General features: G+C 36.9%; 1 protein-coding gene across 4 annotated transcripts in view; it reads right to left on the bottom strand.

Moving 5' to 3' along the window:
• The window catches only part of ASCC3 (activating signal cointegrator 1 complex subunit 3), a 260,015-nt gene that overhangs the window by 4,387 nt on the left and 237,909 nt on the right, over positions 1–17,719 (bottom strand). For all 4 annotated transcript variants that reach the window (XR_774729.1, XM_010573373.1, XM_010573372.1 and 1 more), the window contains 2 exons: positions 5,012–5,163; positions 4,350–4,500 (listed from right to left, as the gene is read on the bottom strand). Coding sequence is in view for 3 of the 4 variants with exons in the window: in XM_010573373.1 (XP_010571675.1) it covers positions 4,350–4,500; positions 5,012–5,163 (303 nt within the window). In the remaining variant the exon portion in view is untranslated. The remainder of the gene's footprint in view (positions 1–4,349; positions 4,501–5,011; positions 5,164–17,719) is intronic.

The following is a 17,719-nucleotide window of genomic DNA, read 5'->3' on the forward strand; positions in this document are numbered from 1 at the left end:
TATATGTTAATACATAATTAGGGATACAGACCTAAGGTCGCACTGTGTAGGAAAAGGTGGTGCCGTCCCTCTCTCCAATACCCTCCCCTCCAGCTAGCCGCCCCCCTCTCCGTCCCCGATATGTCGGCACTACCATGTTGTGATTGTGCAGCTAGATGGATCAGCTAGCTAATCATTTTGGTGACAGCATGAACTTAGATCAGCTTAAAGCTGATTGTAGAAGCATATTCTCTAATCCTGCGAGTACTCTGAATAAGCATGAACCTTCAGTGCCACTGAAAGAAGTGGTCCAGCCTCCTCCCCTGCTGGCACAAGCATTCACATAGCCACTTGGCTACAGGCCATTCTGACTGTTAGGGAGAGGGTTGGTATGGTCCCTCCTCCCCTCGTCCCCAGATGCTCGCTCCCACCTCCTCCCCTGAACCAGCCACAGCATTTGTGCGGCTGTGCAGTGAGCTGGGTCAGGGGAGGTGAAAATGGCATAGGGAGGGCAGGACTGCCCATTTCGACTGCGGTACAGACTTATGTTGGATTAAAATGGCTGCATTACCAGAGCCTGGCTGAACTAAGCGAGAAAACTGATTTAGGCTAAAAACTAATCTCTCTTTTTTCCCTCTTCTGTGTGCTGCATGAACAGCTGTGTCTGTTCAATGGGGAAGGTGGGGAGGGCCAGCTGTGAGCGCTCAGGAACTGCAGTGTAAAAGCAGGGGACACCGATGAATAGTGCCTTAGCTAAGAAAGGACAGGAAAATTATAACAGAAAATAAACAGCTAGAACATTAAGGGAAAAGAGATTCCTCTTTGTCCCAACTCTGAAAGGCAAAAGGGGGGAAAAAAAGGCAACACCTTGAAGAAGGAGAAAAACCACCACAGACATTCTTCATTAATTAGCTGTTGCCAGGATTTTGCTACATTTAACACACAAGACACTACTAAAATCACCTCCAGCAGATCACACTGGATGAGACAACTTGAGTAGTAACACCTTAACTGGCAAATGATTTTATGTTTAATGTAAAGGTTTTTAAGATGAAGGTTACTGTAGGACCTGTACACACCTACTGTATGAGACTCTCCATGCACAAAAGCAGTGTACTTCTGCTGTGTTCAGTAGAGGCACCCTAATATACACCAACCTGCTGAGCACCCCTTTGGTTATACTTCAGATATCATTTACCTGGAAAACGTTCATGTGCACTATCTCAGAGGACAAGACCTGCTACAATTATGTTAGAACAAAGTTTAATTTCAGCAGAGATCATAATGTATTAACTCCTTTAGGGGCATTACCTGTTGCTCTGTTGAAGACTATGATTTGGTCTGGTTTATACCATGCAACCCCAACATATTATTCTATTTGTCAAAGGCTGTCATGTCTTTATGTAGCTTTTACAGTGCAAACAAACCAAAGTAACTCTGAGTAACTTTCTAATTAGATAAGAAAGTAGTTGTAATGTGTCATTCTCCAGGCCCTGTGTATTTGAAAATTAAAGGCAAAGTTAGTACTGCTTTATCATTGATACAGTATGAACAGCAGGCTGCCTTTTTATCATCCACACAACACGAAGAAAATGAAGAAATGCTTTTCTTACTGAGGAAAAAAGACAAGTAGTAGCAGCTGAAAATGAAAAAGAAGATTACAGGAACACATACTTCCAGGGTAAAAGCAGCTAATACTACAGCAAGGATAATATTTTTTTCAATCTTGAGGTTTCTTTTTTCTCTTTCAATAAGATAAATATCAGCTTAGTATTTTAAAAGGTGCCTAATGCCTAAGTGACTTAGAAACTGAAAAAGATATGTTAAAGAAATATGATTCAGAATGAATCATGGAAACAAACATGGAGCTTAGGCTAAAGATCAGAGTAACAGTCTAAATAGTTTTTGAATTTAGACTGTCAGCTTTTAAAGCCCCACTGACTTTCAATGAGTTTTAGGATTATAACTAACCTTTGGAAAATTAAACTCAGGCTCCCATGTTTGTTAGATGGTTCTTGACAATTCTACTGTTTTTTTTGCTGTATAGGATAAGACAAACACATATTATCTCCTTTTAAATATATCAACATGCCCAGCGTGTGCATGTACATATATACTGTATATATATTTACCTACCAAACCCATAGATTCAAATCATAATCACATGAGAAATTCTTCATGAACCTCTGATAACATCATTAGCATTTTTGCCAATAATCTGTCTCCCCAGGACTTAGCCTAATATTCCAAATCCATGAGCAGCTTCAAGAGCTACTATTTAAAAATTAATTACCAATCTGCTTAAAAGACATTTTCATCTTTCCAAATATGAAGTTTCTTCCTTCTCCTATCTGCCTCAAATTTATGTAAAGCTCAAGCTGGTTTTACCAGTTTCATGCTAGTAACAGGTTTAAGGTATAGGTTCAATATACTGTGAGAAGTAAAAGGTTTGTTAGGAAAAGAACGTTTCTGGCAATTTAGTGGTGTACTTACTACCCTGTTGGACTTTGTTCAGGTCTGGTGCCAGAATGCTAGGCTTAAACTCTGTAATCTTATATTCTTTCTTTATAGAAAATGTATCATAAAGATGCATGCTTTATTGAAGAATTTTTCTCTTGGTTGGCCCCTAGGTGTGCACTGAAAGACTTTACATCTGAAGACACTCAACAAGCAGTCTCAATATGAATTTGAATTCTGTGCAAGGTATTACAATAGTTTTTGGTTTTTTTTTCTGGAAAAAAAAAAAAAAGCCGTAAAGAATATAAAATACTGGTATAAAGGTTTCACATTTGCAATGACCTGCATAATACAGTCATGGCTTTGCTATGCCCAATACGGCCATTCCTAACTCATGGAAATGAAACTTTCTCCTTATGTGATGCTAAGACATTGTGTTTTTCCATCTTATATGTATCTGTATTTACAAACAGATATATAGAGGCATAGAGTCATTCACAGCGTGAATGTACACACCACATACACACAAGCTATTTTTGAAGAAACTGCTAAGACATTTCAATACCAGCCAAACATATTTATCTGAGGATTAATCTTCATCTATTGAATCAGACGAGAACACTGCCATGCATACAATTATTTAATTAGCAGCCAAATCCTCTGCCAGTCAGCAGCCGTTCCAGGCATACTGATGGGGCAGTAGATGCAAATCTCACAGTAGTACTGCTTTTTCTCATTACTACTGCAATTAGCACTTAAATTGATGCTTTAAACATACTAATTTCTGGAATAATTCAGGATTTGTATGTTACCTGGGATCGCCTCACTGCAGAGACGACACCAGATTGCTACGCAAATTGAAGCACTTTTGAGCCAAATAACCATCATCATATCAGACAGAGCCAATTTGCATTTGCTTTTAAAGATAACAGAATGGCAATTTATGCAAATAAATTAAGTAAGTTTACTTCTGAGTTCTCCCTGAACTAATTATAACAATGTTCTAATTTTTTATCACATCTAAAAGTTGGACTGAAATCAATGTGTATTATGTTAGAAATCTGTTGTTAAAGGAAGCCTTGTTTTGATGTCAATACATTTTCTTAATTCAAAATTTTGATGTTAATTTAGTTACAAATGCAGATGTCTGTTATAGACATTTAAGTACTTTTCTTCTTGTTTGCATACTAGTAAAAGGTTTAACTGAAGCTGAACAGTCAAACACAGGACATATTGCTGTCCTTTTAAATATTCAAACAAAAAACATTTGAAGTTTTCATCTTTCGTACATTTCTTTGAAATCACTAGACTTAGCATGCAATGAATACTATGGAATACAGCTGTCCTTTGCCAGGAATGGCTTGAAAATCAAACTGAAAATAAGACTCTAGCAGCCTCAGGATTTTGGAATAGTATTTTTTTCCTCCCCCTGTGATGTGTGAAATTTTCATCTGCTTTTTCTGTTTCAAATAGAAAATGAGTGCTGGATCTTTTACTAAGGGTATTCTCAGGAAAAAAATGGTGTTTGACAGACCACTTCAGAAACCAGTTATGATGACATTTGCAATGCATGTATTCCTAGTGCATAGCTGGCTATGAAAAGGTGGATAACACTCAGCAGATTGAATGACCTAGAGAAGCATCTTTAAAGCAAAGAGATCTGGTAATATCAGCCATAAACCAGACTCTGTTACTGGTTAGCAAGGATTAAGTGAAAATAGTATTATGAAAACAGGCAGAGAAGAACCTTCGTAAAGCTAGCAGTACCTTGAAATTAGAGGAATGAATGTGTTGCACTTTATACAGAACATCACATGATATTTGCTGAGGGGAAGTGAAGTGAGTATTTCTTTTCCCAACTACTCTTCCTTTCCAATCACATTGATAACGACCAAATGGATAGAAAGTATTACCTGTGAAATGTGTGCTGTTTGCAATTCACTGTCCACAATGGAAGCAAAAACATTCTCTTTTCCTTCGCAGGCAGCCATTAGTTCGGGAAGACACTCAATAGGTCCTTGGTAACCTCCATACACACTCTTCCTTTTGCCTTGGCTCCACTTCCTGATACAGACAGCAAAACATATGCCCAGGGAGGGAAAGCAAACATTTGTTTTCAGTTGTTTTGGTGGTAAAACTTGATACTGCTTTCTGTTATTAAATGTTGGTCATTTATTTTTGGGTAGCGTTAATTACTGCATCATCTAGGCGTCTATAGAGCTTAGCATTATCTATGATATTAAGATGGATACTAATGTATTTTTATAATGGATTAAAATAAAGAGATAATTAATATACAGAGTTAGATTTGTTAGGACTTGGAACCCTTCCAGTGATCTCTTGTTAATTTGTCTCGAATCATGGTTCTCAAAATAATCTGTGGGAGTTAATTAATCAATGAATATTGAAAACAGAAACAGAAATTCCATTTGGGAAAGCATCACTGTGAAAGAATGAGTTCTGCTTCTGGCGCATTAATGAACGTTCTCGAGCACAACAATGACATTCAAACACAATCAGCAGTCAGAAGTGGAATGAAATTGCAAACCTGCAAATGCTTAAAAGAATTACATACCGAAAAAGGTGAAGGTGGTGTAGCTCTATATTGGGCAAAGTAAGCAGGGAGGAGTCATGTATCCATCTGCCCTGAACCACCATCTGCACCAGATTGGTTATATTCAGAGCAGTTACCAGCCAGCCATGATGTGCTGCAACATCCAGCATTGCCTAATCAAAAGAGACATATATATATTAAAAAAAAGAGAATGCAAGTATAATTGTGTACCTGGTTCATGCAAGTAAGAGCATTTATTTAATGTTTAACATACAGGAATTTCTAGGCCTTCAACTTCAACCTCTACTGATGGCAGTAGGCATCTTTTGAATTAACCTTGAAAAAAGATGGATTAAGTCATGCATCATCATCAACTCTTACCCTTGAAAAGATAATTTACACCATGTTTGTGGGGGTGAGAGCAGACAGTGGGATCTTTTCCTTACAAATAACCTCTCTTTTACATAATCCAACTCAGAATGAAAGGAATACGTCTCAAAGTTTACTGTAAAGGAAGAAGTTACAATTAACTGTAGTATTGGTTTATATTGTGACATGAGAGCTGTGCCAGAATTGCACAATTATTCAAAAATCCTTGAACTATTGAAGAACAACATCATATTTACAATTGTTCAAAAATTAATACTAATGTCACTTACCAGTAGCAGTTATTATTCCCAATTTAACCTAAGGACTTAAAACATCTCTTGAATTGGACTAGATAAAAAGACTAAAATTTAGCTTAATGAGTATTTTTGAGGTTTTGTTCAACACTGACCCCTAACTTGAGATCTTGAAGAAAGATTACAAAATAGCTAATAGTTTAGCTAGGGTGAGTAAGAGCAGTCAGAAATAACATGGATTTCACCCTTTGCATTGTGAACAGTTGACTATCTTGAGAATGAGGCTGTCTCTCCTTTGGCATCTCTATCCTGAATCTGAAAAGCCTTCCCAAAGTACATAAAAAACCCAAGCAAACACCTCCCCCCCGCCATGCAGCTACACATCACACTTTAAAGTGTTAGCAATCATCCTGCCTTCCATGTCTCATGAGCTTCTGTCCATTTCTACTTACTATGTTTTCAACAATCCAAGTAAAAGGTATACTATAAGTATCACTAGCATAAAGATCTAAATCTGCAAAATTCATTATGGATTGTGCATTGCGAGTGGCCCTATTGACACGAAAAAATTGTTATGCTTGCTTTTTTCCTCACTGGACTTAAATTCTGTTTGGTTAGTCTGAAAGAGAATTTAAAATTTCTTCCAAAGGAGAAAGGACCAAACATGAGCTTTTGTTTTCAAGTTTTTTTTTTTTTAAATAGTAAATGCAGTTATTTGCATATATAGTATACTTTTCACCCTGTCTAGAGTACATTAAAACAATTATTATGATTTATAGAAGCATTTCGGCTGGTGAAAAAAATTCTAATATGTTAGTTGTCTTGCTTATTTTGTTGTTTATACCATTATGATCACAATAAAGTGTGCGTCCTCACATTACAACACTCTAATTCAGTAGAAAGTCATGTATTTAAAAGTGGTTTGCCTTGTAAGGAATTTGGAATTTGATTAAAATACTAGAAAACATTTTTTAAGAAAGCAAGAAGAGAGTCTGGTATATTGAATAGTTTCAACACTTCTTAATACCATTTTCTTGGTATTAAGAGAGTTGTAGTTTGATTTTAGGACTAAGCTTAAGATCTTTCCATGGGTTTTTCTTTTAAAGACAAATGATTTTGTTTGATACTTCCTTAGACAGCAGATACCTGCATCGTTTTAACTTATTTTCCAGCCACTAGTGTAATGAGGAGAAGCTGTCTATGTAAGTCTTTACATTTAATCAAATGTTTTACAGACAAACAAAAGGCAGCATTTACTTAAGGCAAACTAAACAGTGAAATCTTCTTTAAACAAAGGAGTTGTTTACACACGCAGAGCTATTTCAATTAAATTACACTGATTCTGGTGAAATACTGAGTTTAAAGACACAAGTTAGTTGCAGTGCTGGCCAGTCACAGAGTTTATTTTAGCAGTTTACAATGCAATTTCAACAGGTTTTATTCCAGATTGGGGTGATAAGATCAGTGACACTTAGAAAAACATTTAAAGTGTTACCCTGTATTACACAAATGTCTCATTTCTCATGAATTGTGGATAAAGTGCATTTCAGCTAATAAAGATCTAGATTTAACGTTTAACTTGTCTTTTTTGAAGGAAAAGCCACAGCACCCTGAAACACTCTAATAACATTTCTAGTGACCCTAGAAATAGTACCTCACAGCACAACATTAATGGCTTTCTTTTTCTGTCTTTTCACTTGGCCTGCCAAGGTGATTTCCAGGCACGATTATTTTTACCAAATAGAAAATAAAATTATGTTAGAAATCACATTTGAAAGGAGCAGCTTCATGGCCTGTAGATTTATGCGTTGGTTCACATGATTTTTAGTCAGATAAAGAGGGAATTGTTCTCAGCATGTATCAGAGTGAAGTCCGCCTTCTAAACTTACAGGGCAAGTCGCTCTTTACCCGCTTCCACATTTTAAAATATATTGAAGCCTACACACACGGCACAGTCTGTGTCTCTGAGCGTGTTGCTGAGACAGTACAGTATCTCCCTCCTATCCTCCACTACCTGATTCTTGTTCTTTCCTTTCTGCTATTCTGACACAGCCCGAAACATCATGTTCCTCAATGACAAGACTGCTGTATATACATGAAGAATAATGGGTGTACAGATATCCTGTCTTTTCCATGAGCAGCAAGAAGAAACAGTAAGTTGTATATTTAGTCAGCATGAAGCAGTGGTATTTTCATAAAATGCTTCTGAGGATACATGCATAACACTGTTTTCATTGTTTTCTTTCCTTTTTTTTTTTTTTTAAAATCTATTCCCCTACCCCCACCCCTTTTAACAGAGGTTTGAAAAGGGGAAAGGAAGAGAGAAGACGTAAGAGAAAGACAAATCTAAAACAAGCTAGACACTGAAATTAACTGGAGGATCCTTTCACATAGAAAATCTCCTAGAAATTGATAGAGGCCTACAGATAGATATCCCGTAGGGAGTAAGGAAAGCCTGTGTGTGTGAGACTCTGTGTTCCACATTGTTATAATGAATCCACATGGCAAATCCTCTTTTCCTCCTTATTTTCTGCTTCTTCACCCATAGAATTTATTCACAGCATCTCTATCTGGATGTGAAATCCAAGACAGTGACATTGTGAAAAAGTCAGAACAATGGTAAAGTTGGCTTGTTTCATCTGCTGCCTTGGAAACCCACACACGTTTCATTTTCTGCTAAGTGTAAAACACAGATGCTTGATACTTATATGGTTATTGAAATTCCTATAAATACTCAAGGTATCAAATTGAGTCATTCCCCTATCTCCAAATTAGCTACATAAAATGTAGCAACAAAATAAAGAAAATAATATAAAAGGCAAAAGAAAAAAAGCTAAGTATTTAATATTTATGTTATCTGATGAATAACATTTAGTCTCTTTAGTTTCTCCAGTTGCTACTTGTTTGGTTTGTTGTTGTTGTTGTTTTTAAGTACTAACCAGTATAATTGTAATTTCTAAATATCTTATAGTTGATAAGATTGGAACGATTAAGAATATTATTCTAAACTGAGAAATGGCACAAATTGGTTATCTGCCTTTCTAGCCTCCCAATTTCATGCCAACACAGGATAACTTCATCACAGAGAAAAAAATAAGAGAAGAGGACAGCGAGTGCAAAAAATAAACCAACAAAACTGTAAAGATGCTTTTACTTACAGAAAAAAGATACAAATATTTTTTGGTAAACCAACAAATTGAAAAAAAAAAAGCCCTAAGCCCACTACTTTTTAACCTAAAGCAGAAAAGATGGGGTAAACAGATGGAGTCAAGGGAACTGTTGCTTGTTATAATGAAAAATATGCTTACCATCAGCCTGTTTGGGCCTCTTCCTGCACTTAGGAGAATAAAAGCAGAGGCCTATACCGAGACAGGTTTTATTGAAGGAATCAGGCGTTAGCTTTTAAGCCTTTCAAGTGTCATACTTGGACAACAACAAAGTAATAATAGCAGTTAGTGACACATCCTTTAACATTTTGTCTGTCATTATCAAAAATACCTTGGCTTGTACCAACATGGGTAGCAACAAGCTATAAACCATGGCATGGGTAGGACAAAAAAGCTGATGCTCAGTAACTGATTGATGTAGGTATACCTGTCAGGTATGGCAAAAATTTTCATTTTGATGATATTCCGAATTGAATATCAAAATGTTTGGATCAAAATCTTGTTCTTTCTTTCTTCATTCCAGAAGTACATTAATATGAAACCCTCAGCATCTATTATCAGGTTTCTATCATCTTATTTTCAGGAGCAGTGGTTGGTTGTCCTTAAGGTACTGAATTACTTAAACTGATCAAATTGTACCTTTCTGGTCTAACATGAAGCTCAGATTTAACAGTCTCTCTCTTTTTAGCCAAAGTTACTACCGATGCTTGGAATTTCAATTATGGTTTATAATTCCTTAGCTGGAGGGAAAGCAAAGATGGAGGCAAGATGTGGGAGAGGTGAGTGTGTGGAACACTCACTGATAGCAAAACATTGCTTTTCTTTGGTGTTTTTAAGCACTCTGAATATATGCTCAAAACAACAGATAGTAAATTGTTCCATAATAAACATATCTGCTCCACTCCCCCCCCTTCCCCATTAAGATTTGTCTAGGAACTAAAATATCCTGATTGCAAAATCTTTTATTTTAGAAACTTTTTTGCAAAGTTTTAACACTGTTTTTGGTATTACTTTCACATCAGTCATTTGAAAGCCAGATAGTCTGGATCACTCTTGTACGACTGGATAGGTGGCAGGGGAACAGAGACTGTACAATTGGCAGAATATCTGATCTACTCAAATGAATTAAATAGCTTTTTCCTTTAAGATAAGTTATTGAAGTGTTAAAATGAAACAGCTTGCATTTTATTAGGAGACTGCATACTGCTTGGAATAATTGCTTCTTCTGCTTGAAGTCACCTGTCATATAACTGTGAATATACTAAGCATTTTTACTTAAATACTGTAAATATAAATGTAATTGTAAAAATTGTAAATATAAATGTCGATATTTTGTGGCTAAATTATATTTAAGGAAAGTCGCAATGAAGCTAAATGAACAATGATAACTGCTCTGGATACAGAGGCTAGCTAAGGGAGACTAAGGTAATGTAAGAAGTGCCATTCCAGCTGAGAATTACATCTGTGATTACTAAGCTAAAAGTTGACTGCCTACAGTGATGCCATTGGTGGTAATGACTTGGTGGATGGGGGCCGAAACTTCAGGAGCACTCAGGGTGAGTTTCCTGGCTCAAATTTATCCACTCTTAAAAGATTAATTTTATTTTTTGTATGAGTGCTTCACAGGCTATGACACTTTCTTGAGTGCTTCATTCGGGAAACTGAAGGTTGGTACACTAATGTATACAGCCCTCTATACAAAATGACATTCACCTTAGACTTGTAAGTTTATGTAATGTAAATCCAACACATTCTCAGCCAAACAAATATAAGTCTTTCTTACTCTGCAGTGGTGCTTTGAGGAAGTAAACAGGTATTTAAAAGAAATAAACTGTGTAAGACTAAAATACTTCAAACCGGTATCGCACAGTTACATCAAAAAGCAGAGTTAAGGCTGTTTCTGTACCTGAATTTGTGTATAGTATTTCAATATCAAATAATCAAAATATCCCCACTCTTGTCTTCACTGCATGATAATATAAATTCTGTTGTCTAGGACTAAACTTCAGTTAGAATACAAGTTAAAATCATTAGAATGGTGCCTAATTACAGCTGTTTAGGACTACAGAGTTTATATGACAAATATTTATAGATAATAATATGCAAAAGTGTATGCATTTTACCCATTTTTCTGAAAACTATGAATTCAGAATAATAATAATCATACTTTTTTGCACACGCTTCAAATGTAGGAAAACTTCCAATATGTAATATTATATTATGATCCACATGTGACTTGAGATCATACTACTACAAGTAAAATATTTTTCCAGATGTTAAAGCATGCCATGTACTATAAGTTTAATGTTTTTATATAAATCATGATTATGATGCTTCAATTATATACCCCAGAAACAACAACTGACTTGAAAAGTTGGAATTTATTTGAAGAAGTCTTACAGAGGGTTTTAAGGTCACTACCTTTTTTATGTCATATATTGGCAAAAGAGGCATCTACAGAACCTTTGCACTTCGGAGATCTAGTCCAAGATTACTTTTTAGAAATGTATTAATTTGGGGAGGGAGAGGAGGTCTTTCAGATTAATTAAATCAGACTCATACATCTGTATAGTTTCAGCCTACAGCAAACCCCCCTTACCCCCCCCCCCCCTTGTACTTTATCAGAGATACAGCGAATAAGATGTAATTAATCCTATTCAGGAGGCACTCCTTTTATACTGCCCTCTGCATCCCCCTTTCCTTCACTTTTTTTTACAAGCATATTCAGCTCCCTCTTCCATATGCTCTTCTACCCCCTACGAGAGACTAATTCTTCATTCTCCCATCATCATAAAGGTCTCACTGATGTATGCAAATTATGACCTTCCTAGCTGCTTTGTAAGATTCCTATCCCTGTGTTCTCCTTTAGCCTCCATAGTAACATTATTAGTACGATCAGAACCAGGGAAAGGACAAATCACTTACTGTCTACATTTAGTGGAGTGCAACCCTTGGGTTCTTACTGACTTTTTTTTTTGATAGTATTACAGAGATAAAAGCAGCTATGGAATGTGATACCAGCAATGTAAACTTGGTAGGGCATAACCCAACATGTTCAGAACTTGAGTCCCAATATCCAATTTATTTTCAAATTATTAATTAATAAATTGATATTCTCCACTATGCTAGTGAGCTGGAAATACAGTAAAATGTTTTTGATAAAAATGTCTTGGCAAGAAATCCCAGTTTCCTAGCATAAACAATGTCTTAAAGATGGCATTTGTTCCAAATCGTACACAAATTTACCAAACCCATGAAAAATATACAGCATCTTTCTCATAATAAAATCACCCTCTTTAAAGTCAGTTTCAAAGTAGTAATATAATATTTTTTCAATAATTAAAAATTTTTGAGTGCATTCACAAGAATCCTTTTCAACAGCAACAGTTATTCCCAGTAACTTTCTCCTGAACTTTTAGCCCCATAAGGTTAGCATTCAGGAAGCTCAGCTGCTGTCTAACAAACTTAATTAATCAAAAAGTCATTTCCGAGCTGTAACTATGAGTAAAAGTGCTTCAAGTGTGCTAGCAAGCCTACAAGTTAATCAAAATGCTAATGCAGTACAAATTAAAGTTGTGATTAACATTTCACAGTAGCTGCTTAAGTGAATTGATCACACAAATGGGTTAAGCATTACTCATTTCCTCCAGCCCCAACTGGGAAAAGGTTTGTCATGGGTGGGGGAGGGATTATATATAAGCAGCACCAAATCATCATTAAACTGTGACCAAGATGCTTCCATACACCAGTTCACCAATTATCCATAGCAAGCAAAACCCCAACACCACTGCCACAAAGGTAACCCTCCCTTCTCCCACATATATACCTATAAACCACAAGCAGGCAGCAAGTAATTCCACCCCAACATGTCCAGGTACTTCCACTACACAGCTATCCATTGCTGTTTAGTACCTATAAATGAGCATTACCGTCCAGTATATGCACTACAGGTTTTCTGATCATTCTATTATTTCTACCCTCCTAATGTGGAATAATAGCCATCCAACCATGAAAGCAGCCAGTAGGTAAGTAAAATTGCAAACATGGTGCTATCACTGGAATATTACCGCATACACAAAGAATACGTGTAGTAGCTAAAGAGATACGGCCTTTGCTCTTCACTTGTTTCTGAATAATCCTCTGCATTTTCAAGTTAATTTGATTCTCTTCCCTTCCTTCAGTAAAGCTGCCCACTTATTTATAGTTGCCAATGCACCCATTAAAGCAATTATCTCTTTCCCTTGGCGCTTCTGGACAAATCTTACATACACAACTGTAAAATAGGCCATTCCTGTAACTCCCACCACCTTGCAGCACGTAATTGGCACACCTGCACTAACAATAGACAACATATGAGCTCAAAGCACACTTAGGATCTTTAAGGACAACTCCATTTCCTCATGGGCAGGAAAACAAACGATCCAAGGGATATGGCTCCCCAAGTCAATAGTTTTAGTGGCTGTTATGAACTGAGGAGGCTTGGGGAGGATGGGAAGTCCAGAGCTGAGGGACATTCTCGTTCTTTTAGTCTGGGAACTGCAGCTTGGGCACCTCCGCTGGTTGCAGCTGTGCTGATACAGCAGGAAAGTACCTTTTGCCTGAGGAGCAGTGCATACAGCTCCCACCATCAGCCAGAACAGTCTGCGGTTCAGTAGGGTAAGCATTTCATACGTAAGCTAGCTCTTAAAACACAGCTGAATTGGGCAGCATATTTGTGCAATACTTGATGACCCTGAACATGTACTACAAACTTGATTCTCATAAGCAGAACTGTAGCAAAAGCTGCAATTTAAATGACCAGAAACAACTTATTTACTTCAACTGTTTTAGTATGGGTAAAGCGGTGTTACACACGTCATCGTCCAGCTAAGGAAATGTGGCTCTTAATCCAAAGAGTTTTTCATTTCCTGTCAAAATTAGATTCTCTAGAGGAGTAACATGACGGGGAAGGACAGGCCATCAGTGACAGTGTTACAAGGTCCTCGTTTCAGGGATGTGCCTGTTTCCCATGCAAACTAGTCTTTATTCTGCAGTTTGGAATCTGACTTCATGTCCATCTTCTCTCAGTGCACAGGTACCCTACTGAGATGTGTTTAACACATCCATAGGTAAACACTTCTCAAAGGTTAAGGCTGAGTTCCATGGCAGTTCTGCTCCTGGCAATATTAAAATATTTTATCAATGATTATACTACAAGTGGAGGCTTGTGGCCAATCCCAACGCAAAGCCAGCAGTCCCTTTCCTAGAAGAGACTGCCCTGCTGAATCTGAGACTGGTGGTATTACTGCCTCAATTATTCATTTCAATTAATGCAAATATAGGCAATAGTCTTAAAACAGCAGAGTAAGAACTGATCGCTGAATACACAGTCACAAAATATAAGGCTTGACAAAAGAAGTAAAAAAGAGATTAGATTTAGTCTGTTTCACGTATTCTTAAATCAGAGATAGGAAAAAAGGTAGGGTATTGTCTTTACAATAATAATTATATTCTACAAAAATATTAGACAAATAATTTCATTAGAATTTTTATTCTTTGACGTTCTTCTGCAAGAAGTGGAGAAGTGTGTGATTTTGAGCAGCTACTGGAGTGCTGAGCACCATGTTACTGACACCTCTATCTTTTCTCAGTAAAAATAATGCAGACAGAGTGCTAGGCTTGAAGAGAATATGCTGTCTACTGTAATTGTATTAAATAAAAATTAAATGACTTGGCCAAGGTCACATAGGAAGTCACAGCAGATTTTTTGAGCCATGGGAACCTTCTGTGCTTTATCTGTAAGAGCCTGTCACTGACAACAAACTTGTTAGTTTTTGACTTGAGCTTTTCAGTGTCGGGCAGGGACATTCCTTCAGTCTATCTAGTCAATGCCTCAGTGGCCACTCGTTACAGAGATGGGTGTGGGAGCAGAGAGGCATTTGCCTTCCAGAAGGTTACATATTGCTATTCCCCGTATTTCTGCAGCAAAACGGAAAGAATTCTGTACTTCATCCTGGGTATATAGATATTAAATTTTATCTTGCTACAGTGAACTCCATCTATACCTAAGAAATGTTAACTATAGGAAAATTGTAACAGAATATATTTCTTCCATTTTCTATGGAATTGTTAACAATTACATTCCACTACTGAGCCAGCACCATGACTCCTCAAATTCCAGTAAATGCTTATGACTTCTATCTTTCATCATGAGTATAGATGAACAGAATTCTAACATAAAACAAAAACTTCTAAGACATCTCAGGAAAATTAATTTACGAGTGGTTGCATAATTTTTTTCGTTAGAAGAGAGTGGAACCTTACCCGAAATCCAGCAGCTACATTTATCTATCTGATGCTGTTAACTTAAGTTTTCTGACTGACCATTAACACAACTGTGCCTAAAGCCACTAGCGATGAAAAAGGCCCAGAGGGCTTTGGAGGAATGGGAAGGAGGACACAATGGGTGGGATGTGAAAGGAACCACGGGAGAGAAAGCTGATTCAGGTGAAAGACAGCACAGAAGTGTGTAGAAGCTTAATAGTCTGTGATGGAAAGAGGCTTGCTTATGTATCGTGGCTAGAGAAGGCAAATCTGCTCTGCAGGGGACCTGGGATGGAGGCCTGCTGTACGTACCGAGATACAACCACTTGTAAAAGCTCTTTGAAAGATCTTGCCGCCTTGTAACAGAAAAGCAGTGCTGATATGGAAAGTCTGTCATTCATATACCCGCCAGCAATAATAACAGTTTATGTTCAGGTCACAATTTGAAGGTTAGCTATACAACCTTAACAGCTAAAGTACTTTGTACATAAATAAACAAACATTCAACATAACTAAAAAACCAATTCCCGTCTCACTGCTGAATTTTATGTTTGATGGTGCGTGAGCACGTGTTCACACACACAGAGAACATCACCCACTGAATATGGTTATCAATGGATCCTTCTATGGTTCAGTTCCTTTTCCACAACTAACATCTTTTTTTCCACCTCTGTTGACCCAGAGTTCATCAGCAGGTCACTGCTAAGGAAAAAGGTAACAACCAGTATTGAAAGTGTAACCCTGTCTATTGCTTATATTCTGGGAACTTTAACCTCCATTTGGAAAGCGTGACTAATAAGATGGAACAAATATTCTCCCAAGAGATGTAAACCATGCGCCAACTTCAAAATAAAAAAATGCTTGCATTTTTTTTCTTTTTTTTTTTTTAGACCAACTTTTTTTTTTTTTTAAGATGACTGTGTATGTAACATTATGTAGTAGTTAACCGAAGATCTGAGTGCCAAGGCACAGTATGGAATAGTACTCTTCTGAACTCTACTTCAGTTTAAAGGAACTGTTGAATATTTTAGTTGTTTTTCTTCTGAGTGATTATTGTTTCTGAAATACCTATTATACAGTAACAGGATTAAAAAAAAAATTTCTTAACAAAGAAAGATAAATATTGAGCAAAATAATTATTAAAAAGAATCTTTAATTTACATTTTTTCCAAATATGTAATTACCTCCCAAACACTAATGCCACAAATGTCTAAATGAACCTGTATGTGATTTCTTTGAAACAAAGGTGAATTTTCTCACCTGAGCAAGTGACGTTGTTCTCTGTTCATAACTGAGTACTATGAATAATAACTGTTCATATGTTGAAGCTTTTAGCACCATGATTTTATTGATTTGAAATATCTGGAGTAGACTTGCATTCAAGCACTGCTGGTTGCCAAGTTTAAGACTGCATAGCAATAACATCTGTGGTGTTATTTGCTTCTTACTTTCCTTTTCTTAATTTTAGTTTTGCTTTGTTCAATATTAGTATCGCGAGCTTGCAGTTTTTGTTAGTGTAAGATCGAGACTTACCCAAATCACTGGACGCTGAATTGCCCATGGTATTTTGTCTGTCTAGAGCATTGATTAATAATTTCTCATAGCATAGTTTTACAAACTGGTAGGCTTGACACAATGATGTTTGCAGTTCCCATATTGCCAACAGTCTTCAAACAAGATCAAAGCCTCATTCTGATAGTTGACATATAGATCACCGAGGATATTAAAATTTGAGCAAACAAAAACTGTAGGAAGAAAGAATAGCTGTCCCTATTTTACAGATATTGAATTGAGGAAGATAAAAAGAATAGTTTGTTGAAGGCTACCTGATCTTCAAGAACCTGTGAATGAGTCCTTGTCCAGTTCTACTAAAGAGAGTATTATTCCTTTCCGGCAGAATCAGAGGGGCGGCTGTTCCCTGCGTCAACTAGAGCTCACCCTTCCTGCTGTAACTGTGCTTTTCAGATATGGCAGCACTCCATTCCAAACTCAAATTGCTGCTTTAAAATTCTTTTGAGGCATGCAGCTGTGCACGTGATTGCTTGTTACCAGTACTCTCCATGGTCAGTTTAGTTTCTGTGGGTTGCGACTGCACTACAACTGTAAAAGTCACAAGCCTCCAGACTGAGTTTAAGTGTGCTCTTTGACTCTGTGATAATTGGGAAATAGAAGACATATCTTTTCACAAGCCAGAGAAAAGCCCTGTATCTTGTCCCAAATCACATTTCAAAACATGTTTTATTTATGCTTGGCAGTGACTACAGCACTTTTGGGTGCTATGAAAATAAAAGTACCCATGGGAGACAGGTTCTTGGGGGTCAGCATAATAATCTGCAAGGAGCACACCCATGCAGGAAAGACTTATGTAGAACATTCCAGGATACAGAGATAGAAAGCTGTTGCATATTGAAGAAGAGGTGAGCCCTATGGCAACAGATGCCTCCAACCAGAGTTCCACAGTCTTTTACCATAAGTTTGTTCAGCTCCAGTTCTGTAAAGTGGGCATCTTTATGGGCATCTAGTTCCTCCCTAAACAAAGTGGTATCACACTGCGTGGTACCAGTTCTCCATAAGACTGCAAGAAGTCTTCAGATTTTTCTATATTCAAAATATTACAACACACTAACAATAAATAG

This window comes from Haliaeetus leucocephalus, unplaced genomic scaffold (genome assembly GCF_000737465.1).
Source record: "Haliaeetus leucocephalus isolate CR32 unplaced genomic scaffold, Haliaeetus_leucocephalus-4.0 Scaffold384, whole genome shotgun sequence".
In the NCBI taxonomy this organism is placed as follows: domain Eukaryota; kingdom Metazoa; phylum Chordata; class Aves; order Accipitriformes; family Accipitridae; genus Haliaeetus; species Haliaeetus leucocephalus.